General features: G+C 46.6%; 1 protein-coding gene across 1 annotated transcript; it reads left to right on the top strand.

The window, feature by feature from the left end:
- Positions 1-1,447: 1,447 nt before the first annotated feature.
- LOC135385102 (uncharacterized) lies at positions 1,448-20,137 on the top strand. The gene is made up of 10 exons (XM_064614278.1): positions 1,448-1,587; positions 1,696-1,774; positions 10,064-10,283; positions 10,379-10,474; positions 12,335-12,473; positions 12,543-12,619; positions 15,772-15,960; positions 17,264-17,438; positions 18,004-18,092; positions 19,843-20,137. The coding sequence occupies exons 1-10, from the start codon at positions 1,448-1,450 to the stop codon at positions 20,100-20,102; spliced, it is 1,464 nt and encodes a 487-aa protein (XP_064470348.1). The 3' UTR covers positions 20,103-20,137.
- The last annotated feature ends 323 nt before the right edge of the window (positions 20,138-20,460 follow it).

Raw genomic sequence — 20,460 nt, 5'->3', positions numbered from 1 at the left:
AAGGATTTTCGCGATTTTACAAATTTTGTAGTCGTACACCTAAATCGCTGAGAAAACAGCTCAGAATTTTTATTAGAAGGTAGTCCTGATGGATGAGATGGATGAATGAGTCCTGATGGTAATTTACCAACACGATGAAGTCTGATTTTATTTTTATTTTATCCTGACAGTCGGCGATGGTCAACCAGCTCGACCTGGCGCGGAACGCATACCTTTCGGTCGCTTTGAGTATGTCCGCATGCCCTTTGGCCACCGTAACACGGTTCATGCCTTCCAGAGATTAATCGGCGATGTGTTAAGCGGACATGGCTTCTGTTTCGCGTACGTCGATGATAGCCTGGTTGCAAGTGCGTCAAAGAAGGAGCATGAACATCACCTCAGCCATCGTTTTACTTTTTCTTTTCTTTTTTTTTTCACTTTTCGCATAGAATGGTTGGGTTGGAACCCTATTAATACTTATCGTTGTAACAAGGTAATTTTGTGGTTGACGTGTGTTTCAAAACTACTCAGTACATGGAGAAGCTATCACAATATCATCGCTTCATTGTTTGCTGTAAACGGGAGAAATAAAAATACAGGACAGTTCCGACTGTGTAACGCAAATTTGTGTGTGGATGTTGACTGTTATTGCTGACATATGGCAAGCTACTTTAAAGTGACGAGTACTACCTTATGGTTTGTGGAGTGAGTGGTGATGTGTAGAGCTGGGGACAAAAATATTACTTAAATCAGGGCAAAAGCGGGACAGGAAACGCTGAAAAATTGGCACACCTTCCGTGACAACGTACCCAGAGTTCGAGATAATTCGTTATAAATAACTCGTTACTGTAACTAAGTTCTTTTTTGCTAACTTGCAACTTAAATCGGTACATTTGCGCAGTGATAGCTCTCAAAGGAACTCGTTTCTTCTTCATGCAACTTCGCAAAAGTAACTTAAGCTAAGTGCTAAGCTGTAAGTGCTAAGTGCTAAGCTAAGTAAGCTAAGCTTACTTTTAATTCGATTTTCACTGACGTCCACATATTTTTTTGCTTCTCTCCGGTTCTTTCATGCCATATGTCATAAAACGTGATATTCAGTCAATGACAGTATTCTATTCAGGAAGCAAACTGCCATTGAAATGAAGCTAAACCATGTGCCTCCACAGGGACTAAGATGCGAAGCGTTCAAATTGTTGGACATAAATGAAAACGATCTAAGCGTGTTGCTTACTTGGTACGATTGCTTAGCCAGCGTTGCGTAATCGTAGCTACCGTCTCGTAATAAAGTTGTTGTTTGTGGTCGCCTAGACGTACAAGGTCTGGCGATACTTTTCAAATACGCAATCCTCCAAATATCAGGATTAGTCACAATGAAGATACGCTTTGAGAGGTTCGAATCTCATGCACGTGTATTTGACGTCCCCTTTCCACAAACCCTCCAGGTACGAAATGGTGTGGCGCTGGAAATATGTCCACTGCTAAGGAGCCGTATGGATCTGGTGTGTCTACAGACAAGTGCTGCGAACAACACGATAACGCCACAGATTACATACTGGCAAATGGATATCACGAGAAGAGTCAGTTGAAGAATCCGTATCCATATACTATGTAAGTGTAAATTGGCAAATACAGTGTGTCTTACGTAACCAACGTGATGCCCAAAAGTTAGAACGAAACCTGGCATTACATTGTGACGTAATGCACATGATTTTTCAGAACAAACTGCTCAGATGACATGAAACTCTTCAACTGCCTCTATAATGACAACACCAGACTTTCCTACGAGTTCGGCCAAGTATTTTTCGACGCCGTGCATGTTCACTGCTTTGCATACACATATCCGATAGAGTGCATAAGGTATTGACTACTTGCATCCATTCTGTGAGTCTGTAGTTTTGGTAGTCCGTGGTTACCATACAACAAACATTTCAAATCAGTATCATTTGCATAACCTTGGTCTTGGGTACGTGCTTGTAGCAGTGATTTTCTTGCTTCTCTTTGTATTTGCAGCCACTCAGGTAATTTTCTACACGGTTATAAATGTGAAAAGTACGGGATCAACAAAAAAGAGCCGAAGAAGTGGCAGTTCCTTCCTCCTCAGAATTTCTTCAAAGCCTACACGATAAAATGGTATGGCGATAATTTCACAGTTACGTGGGACAAAATGAACGCGTGGGCGCTAGCTTGCAGGGAGGATCCTGATATGGGGTGCAGCAATTACACCTTCATCGAAAATTTCGACAAACCACAAGTAGGTGATGAACCGAAACTTATAGCATCTTCATAGCATGAGCCCATGCAACATTAAAGCAATATGTGACACCATATACACGACTCGTGTTTGTCAGCTTACTTAACTGACGACAATTTTATTGTTGATTGTTTTTTTATATGATGCACACATCGTATACACAAATGCATAGTGTGGAAGAGACAGAGGGAAACACTCCCTGTTAAAGTGCTCCCATGCACATATAGGGTGTCCTAGAAAACGTGTCATTGAATTACAATAAAAAAACTACACCACATATAGAATCATGCATACTGCAGATGTTGGGACGCGGAAGACAAGGACTGAAGGAAGCACACAAACACAAGCATCTGCAGTATGCTGTCTCACCAACTAGCCCAACTTTCTGCGCTTGTATAGAATCATGCGGTCAACGGCATTTGTTCTTACTAGGTTTTTGCCACCTCTTGATGTGAATGCCGTGTAACGTAAGTTTAATTATGTAAATTTTTGCGAACTGAACTCGGAAATTTGCCAAGTAAAGGTCACTTTTTTACCCAACCAATGTGAATGGCGTGTCTAATTTACTCAAATTAATGATAATTGGCAGGAATATTCAGGGGCTATCCCATGAGAAAAAATAGCCGAACATCATGCTTTTCGTAGCGCCGGACCATAACGCAGTTCAGCTCAGTATTAGTTGCAGAGTTCGAGGTAACTCGTTACTGTAACTTTCTAACTAAGTTTCTTTTTTCTTTTTTTGATAACTTGTAACTTAACTCGGTACTTTTGCGCCATGGTAACTTTCAGAGGAACTCGTTTCTTTTTCAGGTAACTTTGCCAAAGTAACTTAAGTTACTAAGTTCCAAGTTACTTTTAATTCGTTTTTCACTCACGTCCACATATTTTCTTGCTTTCTTTCCGGTTCCTTCATGGCATCTTTTGCCATAAAACATGATATTCGATCAATGACGGTATTTTATTCAGGAAGTAAGAACCGCTGCCGTTGAAAAGAAGCTGAACCATTGTGCACCCACAGGGTATAAGGTGTAAAGCGTTCGAATAGACCTCTACCAGGGAAACGTCATCATGACGTTAGTAGACAGACTGAAACTGAAACCGAAACCGAAACAAATCGGAAGGAGAGGGCTGGGCGTAGGGCACAGCGCCATATGGGGCCCAAGGGCCACGGACCCAACGGTAAGTAGGTTAACGGGTTTTCAGTTTTCCATGGGGTTTCAAGGGGCATGGTGCCAAGGAAAGCTATAAAACCTGGAGGAAATCCACAGAAAAAGGAGTGCATCCTGCCAAGTGCAAACAACTAGAGACCATGTATTTGAAAGTGCCGCTGTCGTCTGCTTGCTACCGCGCGTTGCATATTTTGGGGGCGCTGAAGTTGCTTCTGGGTCGTGCCACCTGGTCGGCAGAAACAAACAGGTCTATGACCGCATCGGCGCACACCTCTAAATTTTCTCTCTTTGTCCAAAACGGCATCTCCATGCACGGAAGTGATTCTGATTCGGTTCCAGCGATTACATTTTCTTATCAAATTTGTCTGAGAATGACCTATATCACTGGCGCCAGCTACCTTGGCATTCTTTTATTGAAATATATACAGATTTATAGATCAAAACTACACGTTGCGTCTATCTTTACCGCACTGTCGATCCATAGTAAGAGTGTAATACAAGCTCAAACTTTATTCCATTATTATGTCTTACTGTAATACCGACATTAGGTTTATGATAACTGTCTTCGATTAGTCAAAAAGTGCACCGGGCAGTGTAAAGGAGCAATAACAGTGCATGAATGCAAGGAGTGCACGATAGGTGTTGCCCTCGTGCAAACTACACTAGACCTCAATCGAATAGAAACGGGTAAGCTTTTCCAGGTTATCCGTTTTGAATAACCCTTGTCTTATTCATTGACCTGGGGAACAAGAGCCCTGTACCATCGACCACCTTGATTGCCCCTAAACACCTGATCAATCATAAAATATCGTCGGCACACACTTCACTCCACAGCGACGTCGCCTGCCGTCTGCACCGTTCATGAAATGTTGCGCAGGCGTCGCAGAAGGAGCACCATTTTGTCTACTCGTGGCTGCACTCATGCGGCGCTTCTCGAATCGAATTATCCTGTCCAGTGTAAAGATTGGACCTCCGCTGAATGGAATACGGTGCACGACTTGCGCTACATCACCAACTGCAGCCCAACCGAAGACAGCTGATATGTTCACAAGATGAGCGCTCACACATTGCTGTAAATTGTACCGCTGAAGCCAATAGCAGCAGCAGTAAGTAAAACGCTGAGAACAACCGTACAGCATTATCTTTCAGGTGAGGAAGGTCCTGGGTGCCTGGCCTGCGCTAAAATGCAAGTACACGTATATAGAAGTCCTGCAGCTGTTCGTGCGGTTTCTTGCAACCACTAAGTTGGTGAATTTGCTGTGACCTCCCGGGTCCTCGTGCCGTTTTCATCGTTCTTTCTTCGTTTCTTCCCCCCCCCTCCCCCAATCACGAAGCTCAGTGCAGTCGGCCTTCTTCATTTGCGCCACTTTCCCTTTTCTCTTGCCTTTTTCAGTAAGCCAGATTAAGCTTATTCGGTTTAACCTGAATTGGTCGGAGGTCAGTTCGGGGGGGAATAACCGTGCAGAGTCGGGTTTAACGCGAAAAAGTCACTCCCTGTATACACAGGATTACTAAGAAATCTACGCGAGATTAAAAATGGAAACCTTCTGCACGACACTAGTGAAGGTTTTCCCACCCAAACAGGTGTTAGTTTACCTCACTAATTAGTCTAATTAGCTGAACTGAACTCAAAATTTTGTCACGCATACAGGATCTTTCACAATGTTTCCACAAAAATTTGACACCTGAAAACACGTAACAACGGCCAGAAAGACCATCGCTCGTCAAGGCGCAGGATCGGCCAAGTTGCCCCGCCTATAGTATGAGACGCAGTAAAGGACAACACAGAAGACAGGACAGCATATCCGATGTCGGTGACTGTCATTAGCTGATGGCTGCGAACGGATAAGCTAGCGAAGGCAAAATGCATGATTGCGCCCGGTCCCCGCCCTTCTCCAAAAGCGCACTTCCAGGGATGGCAAGTTTTCCAGGTGTCAAATAATTGGGGAATAGCTGAAGTAACTTTAAATTACGACTGGAATAGCATGTGGTGGCCACGGACTTTCAAATTAATGCAAAAAATCTACCTTCCCTCAGGAAAATTTCGAGTTCAATTAAGACACTTATCCGAATTAATGAGGTACACTCATACAAACCTCGTGTTTGGGTAGCAAAAACCTTCACAAATGTCATGCAGAAGGTTTCCCATTTTTATCTCACGTAGATTTTTTTTAAATAATTAGGGGTCACTCTCTCCTGCAACACCCTGCATAGTTATACTACTAGTGCGGTACTTGTGCACCTGGTCGTTATCAAACGTTGCCTTCTTTATTTGAGATCACATAAAGATTCATTTCCAACGCAAACGTCGCACATCGAACATGCTTTCATCGTTCAATCTCCTCTCCCAACGCCGACGATCACAGGTTAACAGGCACGGGCTAACAGGGAGCAGCACTTCAGCGCTCAACCCGCGAAGCTTGTCACGTAACTCACCTGTTGCTATGGTGATGGGTGGACTTAACGCATACTTGGGAATCTGCAACCTGACTGCTCACAAGCCCCTCACCATTCAACGATCTCCGGAGCAGCGCAGGCGAATGCGGAGCAAAATCGAACTTGCGAAGCTACGAAATAGCGAGGAACGCGTCCCTGATTTCGGCGATAGCCCGAGCAAAAATTAACTCTTCGGGTTACCAACTTATAACTTGGTCTCCTTGATCTCGCTCTTTGTGTGTAGTCGTGTAGAATGACGAGATTGTGTTCTTATATCTTGAAATGGGTCGGGCCGATAACTTTTCAGGGGGCCTCTCACGGATTCATATCACGCGGTCCCACTATCTTACGTGATTGTAGTTGAATGTATTCACTGTATTAATTAAAAAGTTACACTGCCCCAATTCGTTCCGTTGCCAATCAAATCCCACTAAACGATTGCCTGCAAAAAAAATTGTTTCTAGGCGTGCCTCTCGGCAGATGGTGTTGATTGAGAAAGAAATGTAAGTGCATGAATATACAAAAGGAAAGCCTGCTAGAGAAAAGGAAGTTATTTGTTTTGATTACAAGATTAAGACTCATGATCTATTGAATGTGGACAATTTCAAGGGTGGGATACGAAGATTTATTTTAAAAAAGGAAAGGTCAGTCAGGCAGAGGTCGGCTTGCTATTCAAAAAAAAAAAAAAAAAAAGAAGAAGAAGAGAAGGAAGGAAAAAAGAAAGGAAGGAAGTACAGATAAAAAACTGAAAACTCACAGACACGGTCAAGCAATCACAAGGAGTTGACAAGGTTCAGAACGTGGAGAAAGCGGCGGAGCGGAGTTGTGATGGCCCATTGGGTCGGCTGAGGAATGGGACCCAGTAATGTAGCCAATGAAAAGAGGTAAAGCGTGCTGACTAGCTGGTGCAGAACTAGACTAGAATTTTTGTTTTTGTTTGTTTGTTTGTTTGTGTATGTGTGTGTTGCGTCTTCTCCCCTGTCTCGGGTTTCGTCCTCTTCGAAGGTTGCCAATGTTATAGTGCTGTAGCCAAGTTGGGATACACGACGACAGAGGACGTCGCGGTGCAGAAGGTGTTGCCGACAGTGTAGGATGCAGTGAGGAATATCAGCCACCACGCCACAACTAGTGCACAGGGGAGTGCTGGATTGACCCATTTTGAACAGATGCAGCGGTGGGCAGGCGACGTTCAGACGGAGGCGATGGAGGAGCGATTCCTCGTGACGAGTGCAGCGACACGTAATAAAGAAGTCCACCGAGGGGTCGATTGATTGCAGGTGGCTGAAGTGGCAGCCTCAGCTCTAAACGCTTGGGCACGAGCGGCACACTGGCTGCGGATAGGCAGATGGCAGGCAGAAACAGGTAAGGAGCAGATATACAGTGACAGGGGTCACAACTTGTGCACCACGTCGTGCAGCCGCATCTCCCCGCGTTAGTTACCGTGTAGGCCCACAGGACCGGGAATCCATTGCAGTTTCAAGTATTTATGTGTCACAATTTCAAAAGACCTGACTAGGAACTTGCAACGGAAAATGTCCAGGCTTCAAGAAAGTTGTAGTTCTTATCACATCATCTCATCTCGTCCTGGCTACAGTCGTGAAGCAGCCCACATGAGTGAGGCCAACAACGGCAAGCCGGTTTTCGTCACCACCACCATCTGTAGTTCTTAAAACCAAATCTGGAACATATCACTTGACAACCAAATTCATGGCCTATAAGGCACACCTCAGATCCATTCTCTAACATGCAGACGTATTTACTACATCTCGGAACGCTTATTAGACTTGGAGCCGTTCAGGAGCCGCTTTGCTTCGTGTTTAACGGGCACAGCATGCTCAGTTCATCAGACACTATGACTGCCTACCCGTCAACGAGAGCACCGAATCGGCAAGAAGCATTGGCCAGTTCATGGCAATAGCTCAAAGTAAAAACAATTATACTTTACACTGCTTTGTTTTCATATCGTCTTTTTTTTTTTTTTTTTTCATGTTGTTCTCCCTGGTCCATGGCCGAATCCACCCACCAACACTCTGCCCTAAAAGCACTCCTAAAGTTTTTGGACGCCGTAGGTCTTCGGTCCTGACTGTGACGCGATCCCATTATTCCATTTGACCACATTCCCGCCAGCAATGGGGTGAGTATCACCCCAGGCGATGAAATTCCCCATTTTGTTTTCAATAATGAGGTAAAGAGGTTGAAAGTCGAGGCTGTCCTTGTGTTTCTTAGGCCCGGTTTCACCAACGCTGGTTAACCTTGAACCGAGATCAAGGATTGCTTGAAGTCAAGACTCGATTCTTTTTACAAATTTTAGTTCGTGACGTGATGAACGTTTCAGTTACAACAGCTCCTTTTAGTGAAGCAGAATGAAGCGTTCAACTCAAGTTAGGGTACCGTTGATCTCGGTTAAAATGTTAACTGGTGTTGGTGAAACCGAGCCTAAATCTTCTTGTTTCACCGCGCACATGACAAGCATGTACCAACCTGCCCAAATCTTGTTAAATACACTCGCTGGGTTCGGTATTATAAAAAGTTGAATAGTAAAACAGGCATAATAATATCAGCCTTTCGTTGGATGTATATAATGCATTTCGTTACGTTCGTGAATTCCTCTGAGCAATCACCGTATATTTGAAGTAGTGTATGAGAGAATCACTGTTTTGGGCAGCGTTTTTTCTCAGAAAGGCTGTCTTCAAATTCGTCTATATTTTGCGTAAACACGGCTATAGAGTCATCGTGCTTTCATGCTTTCATACTTGCTTTCTTTCATGTCATAATATATGAAATAAAAACTTTGTTCATTTCATTACTACGGGTCGCGCGATTTATCATCTAGCAAAATAATCACCGCTCACTACCCCTAGGGTACATTTGGCAGTTTTGGCACGCGTTGCACTTGATTCGATATTTCTGCTTTTATTCTTCCGACAAGCGTAGGTTTATGCATGGCCCTGATGGAATCTGGAGAGTGTCCGTCCATACATGAGCGTCCCTCCCAAAAGCGCACGAACTGCCTGACACATGACACGCTATATGTTGACTACAAAGGCCTTATTCATGTTCGCCTTAGAGGGCCAAAGCTGAGCACCCTATCTCCACTTTCATGAGGTCAGTTCATAGGGTTTATTCACATGACGTCATCCGTAGGAGACCGCCACTGTCGCTAGCAAGCAGATGTTCTGCCGTAGGCCGCCATATTGTATAGGTCCCTTCCAAGTCATTACCCGCATCGCAGTCACCGTATATTTGGCGTTTGAAAACTATTGTGCTGTGCGATTTGCAGCATATCCAAGTAATTCCCATGTTTTCGACGTTAATAGTAATCCACAAAGCATATCGCAGCGTACGAATGCGGGTAAATAACTTCGAGGGACCTACAGTATGGTGGCGAGGTGACGTCAGTGAATAAACCCTATTACGCCCGAAGTTTGAAACTGTTAATGCGCGAAACTATCCTAAAGGCCAGTTCCCACATATAGCGCTTTGCTACATAGCACTAGAAAATTGCGCTATATTTTCCTCCTCGCATTGCTACGAACCGCTATAAAACCCCTCTTGTCGAAGTAGAGCCCCGGTCAACTTTTCTAGCGCTATATTGAGCAATGAGTCTGCGTTAACCAATCATGAGATTCTTTCAGCCGTGACGTCGCGAAAGCTGGGGTTTGTTTTGCTTCCGATCACTCGAAGCAGCAAAGGGGGAAGACGACGACGACGACGACGCGAAAATGGCCACGAGTTTCATCTACCAATGCATGGGTGTTGGTTATAAGTCTGGTATCGCGATCACAGCATCGAAAGAGTCATCCCCCTTGATGCTGCGGATACCCGACGCCGACAGTAAGCAATCACGGTAGCACCGGTGCATCACGTGGCAAAAAGATATCCCGTGACCCCAGCAGGATAGCGCTATGTGCTCGGTTGTATGTGAGAACGGCAAACGGAAAAACAGCGCTGGTTTCGAGCGCTATTTTCTAGCCCTATAGAGGGAAGCGCTATATGTGGGAACTCGCCTTAACTGACATGGCCCAATGGTGTTAGACGCATTGTTGTTCCAGTTTTGAGTTATACAAAACCGTGGTACGAGAAGGACATCCTTTCTATTATCTCAATCCTATAATATACAGTAAAGGCTGTGACAGCGACCCATCATAAATCCGACACTGATAAGATAAGGCAGCGCCGTAGGCTATACTGGGAAACGGGTGCGGACGGCTGCATACTTTCTATGCAGGTGTTCTCTAGATGTTCACTCAAGGTGTCGTACAAGATGCACTGGAGCGGCGAAGTGTTCCTCGTATTCCTGACGGTGACTCTTGCGGAGGGCCAAATATTTTTCGCCTGCTCTCCGCGTGCGTGCATGGAGGAGTGCAAGTCCGTGGATTGCGGGGCGGGCCGTCTCATCGACAATGCGACGACGTGCGGATGCTGTCCGATCTGCGTGAAGACGCAAGGTAAATGTGATGGTGCCCGAGAAAAAGGAGCAGGAAATTAAGAAAGGAGTCATGAGTGGGGATGCGTTACAAAGTCTGTGCCCCTTTCGATTCAGCCGATGGTAGTCCCTGTCACAACACGGAGATAGCCTCACTGCCAAGTCAAGAATGTGGCCACTCGATGACTTGTTCTAAAGGGAGGTGTACCTTACGTAAGTCCTTTCTTCTGTCTTTTTCGTTTTGTCCCATATCAACACTCTGAAGCAACTGTATGGGACCGACTGGTGAACAGGTCATTGGAGGACATCAGGAGGGAGTTGGAGACAGGCGTGGGGAGAGGGGGGGGCGTCAGTATGCGTCCGGGGTAGGAGGGACTGTGCAGGCATCCGCCTGGAAAGTTTGCCGCAAAGGCAAAATCCTGGGAAATTTTCAGGGAGTGCACCTGTTGGTAGGATTTGAACACGCCATCACCCATGGTTTAGCGTCACTACCACCGATGAGAATGGTGCTGCGATTAGCTGCTGAATAGCGCACCGCAATGTGACACAAGGAAAGAAACCTCTTGTATGTAGAGCACGCTCTCGAAGTAGTTTTCTTTTCCAACCACCGTCGACGCGCTAACGAGCGCTGTTTACACTTTACAGTCTAGCCAATAGCAGGACTGGAAAGCTTCTAAACAGCGCACATCACGTAAAGAAATTGCTGCTGTTTCACCTGCCAAGTCTTCAGCCTCATGGTACCGCTAGGTGCAGTTGCCTGCAAGGAAGCCATAACGTTATTGTATGCGGCATCGCACTGCACACTACCACTGCGCCACGTAGCGTTGTTTTAATCGAAATGTAGAGAATAGCAATGTTTAAAAATATCATACGTGCTCCCGAAGAGCTGTGTGTTCTTTCTATCTTTTGGAGAAATGACAGGTTATCTGACACATGCGTAGCAGATGTGACCTGTGTGTGGTGTTTTTCTGAGCCAATTAATTAATACAGTATAGTTATCGTGTACTCTGCTACACTCTAAGAAAAAAAGGAGTAAAACGGGGAGTAATTGCAGCCTCTACTCCCCTGGACTGCAATTACTCCCCATTTTAGTCCCCTAACCCTACATTTAGTCCCGACGTTTACTCCCCAGGACTGCAAATTGTCACTAAACTTCGCGAATGGTTCCTGAATGCAATAGCCTACGTAAATATGTGCCATTGGTCAATGTGATGGCATAAAGCTGTATAACTCAGCCAACGTAGGAATTTTCCAGCCACACAGAGTAAGAAACAGTTAGCGCATCTTTCTTCGCAAATTGTGCCCTATATATGGCGTAAGAGTTTATATAACTTGATATATCAAAGTTGACGGTTTGCTTCAAAGTATTTTCATGCATTCACACGAATTATGTACCCGGGACTCTTACAACAGCGTGTGAAATGCAGTCTCTACACTGTGACATTCATTTACTCCCGTGCATTTACTCCCGAAAGGGACTATTTTTTGTGGCAATGCATTTAGTCCCCAATAAAAGTGCTCCTTTTTTTCTTAGAGTGTACTTGTAAGATGGTGCTGGTGATGATCTGGCGCACTATGACCTGAGTTGTCCGTGCGCCATAAAAACCCGAATCATCATCATCACCGGTGCTGGTGATGATGATGGAACTGTTTGCCCTAGTCGGCTACTCTTAGCCGGGCAACGTCACAGCTTTCGCAGGGGGGGATGTGGGCCGACTACTTATAAGAACTCTTGGGACACAAAGGATCATGATCATTCAGGATGGTGGCAAGTACCCAAGTGATCTTTTAATGAAATGCCGTTCGTGCCGGCGCGAGATGACGACGTGTGCAGCCGACGATGGTGACGTCAGCTCCGCTACAGAACATTTTATACCGTTCATCCCTTACGTTCACTGACACTTCCAATAAGTTACACAAACCACCCACAACCGTACGCAACCACCATTATCAGCATTCTTGTCCGAATCACTGAGTGCGTGCATTATTGTTTCGAAAATATTTACAAATATATTTCTCGAAGTCAGGCTTCGTGAAGCAGAGTCCATAAATAAAACACTATGCTGTTTCCAGAAACATCCAAACCTTGCGTGCGAGAACTGCAAGAAGAATTGAAGAAAGGACCGGGTTTCGAGATGGCCTATGGCAGACCGGCTCCGGACTGCGACTTCTTCGGCGATTATCGTCCCAAAAGATGCAAGAAGGGACTCATGTAGGAAACATCGTTGCAATCGCTTCTACTTTCTGCTACGCTGGCGAAACTCTGCCGATTCTCTCATAGGTGTCACTGCGTAGGCGATGGAGGTGAGAGGATATTTGGCACGGCACTTCATCAGGAAGCGGAAGGCATGAACTGCAGTAAGTAACCGAGGGAAAACAATCGTTGAACTAGAGACGTTGGAACTAGAGACTAGAGAAGTTGGATACGCTCGACGTGTTGTCGGGGGTGGTGCAAGAAGGAACAGCTCCGCACGCTTAAACACATTTAAACATGTGGGTAAGCAGCTAAGGAGATGCCCTAAGCGCTTCTCTCAATGCAAGTGGAGCGTGCTGTGATCCGCGTATGGCATTGTGGTTAGTTGCCCACACACGTGACCCATAAACGTCACGGCAACACGTCATCGAACATGGCGTCCTCCATGCCCGTGGCGTATCTTACGTGAATACAGGGACGAGCAGCGGCCGAATAACTTGTTTACGCTTTCATAACCGCTTTGGAGTTAGAAGTTATCATACCCGTTGAAACGCAAAATAGACTATCTCAGTGTGGAAGCAATGGATCAGTAATTTGCTAGGAGACGTACGTACGTCATCGTGACATTGCCTACAGCTTCTCTTCTATTTTGCTGAACTTTTGCTGTGATTTATCTCGCGGCAAATGTTGAAATACCCCATAACCTTCAAAGTGTTGTGCAAATGGACTCCTCGAAGGCCAGAGGGCAGAGGTTTGCTGAAGATGAGGTTTGCTAAACTTCAAATCCTCCGCGCAGACCGCCATAACACCGAAACGTGGAGATCACGTGACCGGGCAACTAGATGTGCGTGTCATTGCCAGGAGCGACCGCTAGAGGAGTCCCACGGCCCTTCGTGTTTATAACCTTCTGGTAATGCCAACCGTAGCATGGGACAAGCGTAAGCTTGCCCACATCACGCTTCAAGAATAAAGCAAGCGCCACCTGTGGCGCGCAAGGGCTTATGGGAACTCAGAGGTTTCTTACCTCCATTGCCAACTGTAGGATGGGACAAGCGAAAGCTTGCCCACATTACATTTCAAAAATTCTTACCTCCATGAGTTTAAACGACATTTAATCCCTCTCGACGTCAACGGCGTCTTTTTTTCGCGAAGTTTAACGATAATGATAAGCTAAGATTTTGAGGGTGTGCATTCTTCCAGCAGGCGTCGAATGAACATGCATCATTCATCCTTGCCCTATCTGGCGGCTTGTAGCTGGAATGAGCTGTACAGTTCCTCCGCACAGCAACACATCACATGCGCCTCGCCGTGCTTGCATGCTGCAAACCAGATTGTTCGACAACTTTGGCACAAATGCTCTGGACAACTTCTGAATACTTCTTGCATACGGCTGACGTTGTTCCACGCGTTGTCGGAGGACATTCCACACATGTTCGACTGGGAACGTGCACTCAACCAAACAACAGACATGCTTTCACAATGCACACCCTGTACGAAACCTCCTCCCCCACCATCACCACAAACATACACACGAAATTCCAACACCCCGGACATAACCCTGCACACCGTCATGCTGCAATTTTCATACCAGATGGGTTCCGAGGGGTTGGGCTTGCTGCAGATGCAGACGCCGGGAGTGACCTTCCTGGCTCAAACGCGATTCATGAGAAAGCATCTCCCGGCTCCAGGGGCCCAACGCTGAAGTGACCCTGACGTTCGTTATCGTTATTTTTCTACGTAAGTGGGCTCCAAACTTCAGGCGACGGCACGTACGCACACCCGTTTTGCTGACTCTAGATAGATGTTGCGATTGGCCTTTGGGCGGACGCTCGTGACGACTCAAAAGAAAGTGATGCATTTATCGCTCGTTACGAAACGACGAAAGGTTGAGCATCAGGCCGCCTCTGTCCATGGTGTGCGTTTTCCGTGCACTCCTCTACGTCTGCCCTCGCTCTCCTTGCTGAGCCTCTCTGAAAGGGGTGCGTTGCGTGGGAGTGTAAACGCCTGTATACTGTGCGATACAGTTGATTGTGCCTGTTTCCCTGTGGCAATAGGCCCCCAAGCATGCCTCCCGCTGTGGTCTTCTTGCTCTGCCTGACGGTTGGCAAGAGAAGATGCTCCTCAGTGAACGTCGCTGCTGGCGACCGTTCATGTCCAGAGCGTCGGCGAGCATACTACACTCTAACCGACGAGCTTCCCCGCGTGGCACGCTCTGCGCCAACCATTGCCACGAATGATAGGGTTATCGCTTCTGATTCGAAGAAAGGGAGGGCGCACGCCTTTTTGTGTCAATTTGGATGTATGATCATTGGCACAAAAAGGTGTAGGCCTCCCTCTCACCTCGAATCAGTTATTTAATTTTAATATGTTTAGACTGTATTCCTCCCCACAGCATGCGATGACGCTCATTGCAATGTTTAGCGCCCGCGACATGCCTAGAGATATCCAATAAGCTCTCGTTATGTCGTTATGTCACTGGGAGGGGGGGGGGGACGCTGTACCGGGTGTAATTGTGGACACTCGCTTAACCACATACGGCTCGCACGCAGGATCTGTGTGTCCGTTTGCGAAGACAGACCTCTACACTCTTAGAAATGAACTTCCCCACATAGCACGCTCCTAGCCAACCACCATCCCGAATGACAACGTTCTTGCCCCTGATTTGTTGAAAACGGGAGGAGGAGCCTATTTTGTGCCATTATGCATGGCACAAAATAGGCTCCTCCTCCCGTTTTCAACAAATCTAGGGCGAGAACGTCGTCATACGGGGTGATGGTTGGCTAGGAGCGTGCTATGTGGTGAAGTTCATTTTTAAGAGTGTACAGGAACATCAACCGCGATTCTTTATTAATGGTTATTATTTATTACTACTTTCAGAAGTGCGGGGCTGCAAGGATTCGTTTTGTGCTCATATTGTGTCATTGGAAGATACTGAATGTACTACAAATTTCGATGAAACGCTTAGAGGCGTGCAAACTCTGGAATCCCCTGACCAATAACCCCGTAGTGTAGTCGGATGTGAGAGCGCGAGCAACAGAAAGAGGAACGTGACGGAGACGCCGTCTACGCCTGTGTGGGCAAATATTTGTGGCATACCGTACTGACTTGCAGAACTTTGCTAGCAAGAGCCACACAAGCAGTTCTACAAGCTTTATAGCCCCTATAGGCAACATTCCAGCTCGACTTATCATTGTCTTAGTCTTAAATTCTTCTGCGAGTTCAAAAACGGTTTCAGCAGTATATGTAATACACTTAATCCGTTTGTGGTTAAGGACGAGGCGGCTGCTGCGCATTTATTTTCGCGTTCCTTTCACAGATTGTTCCCGACTTGTTGCCCAGCAGGAGGCTCTCGACCTGAATGCGGCTCAGAGACTTCGATGCCTTCGTAACGGAAACCTTGACCCTCTGCAGTGTACGGACGCCTACTGTTTCTGTCTCAAGGAAGACGGCAGCTTAGATGGAGAGCCCGTACCGCGACGGAATTCTCTATTGTCCCTACCATGTGGTACGTATCATAGGAAGGATATCCTGTACTTGGACAGTTTTACGTCCGAAGTAAGTTTCGCTGCGCTTCACTTCACTTCAGAATATCGTCACTGACTTAGAGGGAAAAGGATTAGGGTCCAGTTTGTCTCTGTGCCCGCAAATACTATTGGTGGAGCCATCTGACAGCCAGGGCACAAAACTGTGCCTGTCTAATCCCTTTCGCAACAAGGCGGGCCCCATTCGGTTCTTACTGGCAAGTTCTGGACTGGACTGGAGTCAATCCAGGAGAAAACAAAATGGAAATTATCACGGTCATAAAGTGCTGTTGTGGCATTGACTTGTTGTGGAGGGAAACTTACGAAAGGGGAAGCCGAGCGTGAGTCCAGCAGACATGACATTTCACTACCAACGACGTCGCCCATCGGCAAAACCATCTCAGCCACCAAAGTGAAGGCTGCGTTCAAGTGACAGCAGCCAGGATGACCAGTTGGGGAGACTGAGTGACAAGGAGCGAGATCTGATCCCTCTGCTAGGAAAGAAGACCGCACGGCCTCCAGTAGGTACGTGAATTGTCTGACGTAGTAGACGGTTCGTGACGTCGTTGTACCTCGTGCCAAGGACGGAGATTTGACGACAGGGACGAGTTCGAAGGCAGCAATGGACACAGGTGTCAGGAACAGCAGGATCATCAGATACCGCTCATGTCTTCTCCAACGACCGTTCTTATGTCACCATTACCTACTTTATTTAAATTCCCTCTCCCTTAGGCGGATGCCCACGTTAACGTTTGCTCGCGTTAACACGTGCACTGTGTTGCCCAGTGTGCGCGTGAGTTCAACCGTGACGATATTTTAAGGTGGTGGTGGTGGTGGTGGTGATGTTGAAAGGGCTTGCCGTTGTCGGCCTCACGTATGTGGGCAACGTCACGACTGACGCCCTGGGGAAATGTGCGTCCTGGGCCGACTTCTAGGGGAACTGTGCCGACATATGTCTGAAAGCGTCTGAGGAAAACTTAGGAAAAACCCCAGACAGCACAGCCGGCACCGGGATTCGAACCCGGGTACCTCCCAGTCTCGACGTGACATGGCTAGCACGCTAACCACTGAGCCACGGGCGGTTGCACACGTTAACGTTTCCGTGCACTGTGTTGCCCAGTGTGCGCGTGCGTTCAACCGTGACGATATTTTAAGGTGAAGCTTATACACGGCGTTCTTTTTTCTTCCTATTGCTTCTTGTTCGTCGTTGTCTTCCCTTAACCTCAAGGAACGGCATCATCTCTAGTCACTCTCGTCTCAACAATAGTCTCGATTTCACTACTGCAGTCATGAAGGATCAGCGATACGACGACATGATGCCGCGCTGCATAGTGGACTTCTTGAACTTGAGAGCGATGGAAAAAGAGATGCGAAGCGACAATGACACTACGCTTGTTGGTATGGATACGCCGCATTGCGATCCAGACGGAAGTTATGCTCCAAAACAGTGCAAGGATGACAGGTATGTAACAGCACTTGATAGAAACTGTGAACCTCAACGCTGTTACGTGACAACAAAGATACCAAATCACAGTCGAGTAATCATTTATCATATTATATACTATTCTATTACTATTAATGTTTTAGTATTATATAATGTTATTTACTATTATATTTATATTTTTACTGATATTTTTATATTATCACTATGTTTTATGTTTTACTATTGCGTTTCCGCAATCATTCTTACGCTGTGTGCGCACCACAATCGATCATCGTACGTGTCTAGCAGAAACTATCTATAAACGTTCATAAAGGCCACTTTGTTTGTCTCCTCATCACAGGGCTTTGTGACGGTAAAGTTGAAATACACAGCAAAAATCCTGAAAGTTCAGTAAAGTCTGATAGTGGCATAACTATTTTCGCGAGCGCAGTGCTCCATCGTACATTGAATTCGAGCTCCCCATCCGGATAAAGGGATCGGAGGAATGCCAGATCTCAAACTACACAGACCACACTAAGTTGAAAATGAATGAAGTGGAACGAAACCGGAGCCGTTGACTGCAGCCCGATTACGCTTCTCTTAGGTGTTACTGCGTTCGACCGGATGGGAGACCCTACGACAATCAAGACACGGTTCCCCGGTATTCACTGGAAGAGCAAGAGATGACTTGCAGTAAGTACTGTCGGCACAGAGTGTCCATAACCGCTGACACGTCGACTCTGCAAGCACTGTCATCGCTGCCATTATAATAGACAACACAGGCCGAAAACAAAAGCAGCGTAAAAGAACCCAAAACAACAGAACTATGCGCATTGCATTACAGTGAACCCTCGTTAATATGACCCCCGATAATCTGACATACGCGCTTTACGACCGTACTCTTGGGGAACAATGCAGTGAGACCTCTGCAAATCCCTCCCGTTAATATGACAATTTCGCATTATGACCAAACTTTTCGGGAACAACCGTGGTCATAATAACGAGGGTTCACTGTATATTCCCGACTGTTGAACCCAGTAGAAAGCTACCATCCAGGCGTTCCAGAACGAAGGTCCAAGTCATGCTCATCTTCGATGAAGAATGGCGTAGCTGATAGATAAAAAAGCACAAGCAGTGGGATCACCAACTGCTGTTGGTGCTATTTAAAAGAGCACAGAGGTGTCCCTTTTTCATCTATTTTTTTTCGCTGTGGCGTATTCTCTAACGAATAAAGTTAGCTCCTGCGAAAGAGCGACGAGTGCATGTGACCTACGGAGGGCGTGCTAGGCGATCTGTTCTGCGCACTTTTAAAACTTCATCCACTCTTGAAAAGAGCGCGTCAGAGAACAACGGAACGTCATGACGTAACGTGGTCCCCCGGGCGCACGTGACTCGTGACGTAGAGCCGCACACAGTGACGCGCGTGCTGAAAAGAAGGAAACGAATAAAAAAAAAGCACGGGGACTTCTGTACGTCACGCGGGAGTCGTGTCGGCCGTCCGCAGCAGCTTTCTCCGACCGTTCTTTACTCTTTTTTTATATATCTGATTGCGCAGCTATAATACACCGCTGACCGAAATTATTTTGCATGGTGGCTCCCGATGGACAGCTGGACAAATGTGAGAGGGTTCGGGGCCATGTTAAGTGTCACCTCATTGCTTCTTCAGTTAGTTAATAAATTAGTAGAATAAAGTAAACCCTGGAGCTTTCAGCAACCCACCATGGGTGCTACCTGCTCCATTGCAAGAGCTGTATACAGCAATCGAAACAAATCACAGCGGGATCCCTCACATACTCACAGGCACACAATCAATAGAACGGGAAAACAATATCGCACACTTCACATCTACAAAATACGGTGTCAGCAGTTCACACTAAAATGGAGTTCGCACTTAGTCTTCACAATACGGTAATGAGACCAGTCTCACTCAAGAAATCTACCAGCAGACGGATTGCCTTTAATTGAAATATGCAACTGGGTATTGTGAGGCACAAGTGGTGTGTTCGTCCGTCTGTATTTCATTGGCCCCGGCTACTATGTTACATGATCCCTTCATTCACACATCACTTCCCTTTAGTGTTAGTTTAGTGCTAGTTAGTTTAGTTTAATTTAGTGCTAGCCATGTCACGTCGAGACTGGGAGGTACCCGGGTTCGAATCCCGGTGCCGGCTGTGCTGTCTGGGGTTTCTCCTGGGTTTTCCTCAGACGCTTTCAGACATATGTCGGCACAGTTCCCCTAGAAGTCGGCCCAGGACGCACATTTCCCCAGGGCGTCAGTCGTGACGTTGCCCACATACGTGAGGCCGACAACGGCAAGCCCTTTCGCCATCACCACCACCACCATCACTTCCCTTCATTCACGGGTCACGCAGCAAGTTCCCGGTGTTGGAGCCTATAGGTACACGCGACAATCTATACCTACTTTTGACTTCCATGTTTTCAGATTGCTTGCGTGAAAAGGAGTTGTTGAGCAACGCGGAAGTTCCGATGACCATGCTGATAAGGACGTTCCTGCGACATCGATGCGCCCGCAACGGGAACTACCTTCCACTCCAATGCACCACGTTCTCGTCTTGTCGATGCGTCGACAAGGACGGCTTCCAAAACTCTCCGGACGTCATGGTATCCGAGCGACACAGTTTGCCCTGCTACAAGAGAGAGTACGACCGGTACTTTCGCGAGGAAATCGAAGAATTCGAGTGACGGTGTTTCACGTTGTCGATTCTCTGTCGATTAATAAAGGTGTAGACAGAATTATCGGGTGTACTTCCGCGGCATGCCCATCTACACCCTAGAGTTGTGCTTCGCCACATAACAGGCTTAGAGCCCGCTGTGCCAAAATATACGACAGCGACACGCCTGTTCGTCGTATCCGCCCTGCTTCTCCTCAAATTCTTTCTGTGGGGTGCACACAAGCTGACCTCATTCTACTGCATGTAACGCCTTCCGTCGTAATCCACGCCCGCACCACATTTGCAAGCGGGGCCAACATATTCAGAGACAAGCCCGAACGGCGTATCTGCAGCCAGGCAGACCCCACGGGTTCCACCTGTACCTTTTG

Source organism: Ornithodoros turicata, chromosome 2 (genome assembly GCF_037126465.1).
Source record: "Ornithodoros turicata isolate Travis chromosome 2, ASM3712646v1, whole genome shotgun sequence".
NCBI classification, from domain to species: Eukaryota; Metazoa; Arthropoda; class Arachnida; order Ixodida; family Argasidae; genus Ornithodoros; species Ornithodoros turicata.
The sequence above is the reverse complement of the archived record's forward strand: the minus strand, read 5'-3'. Positions and strand labels throughout refer to the sequence as shown.

Excerpts from the sequence above, each read along its gene's own strand:
- LOC135385102 (XM_064614278.1), top strand. The coding sequence starts at position 1,448 with ATGTCCACTGCTAAGGAGCCGTATGGATCTGGTGTGTCTACAGACAAG. Across the intron at positions 10,284-10,378 it reads GATCTGCGTGAAGACGCAAG|CCGATGGTAGTCCCTGTCAC; the intron begins GTAAATGTGATG and ends CTTTCGATTCAG. Across the intron at positions 17,439-18,003 it reads AAACAGTGCAAGGATGACAG|GTGTTACTGCGTTCGACCGG; the intron begins GTATGTAACAGC and ends CGCTTCTCTTAG.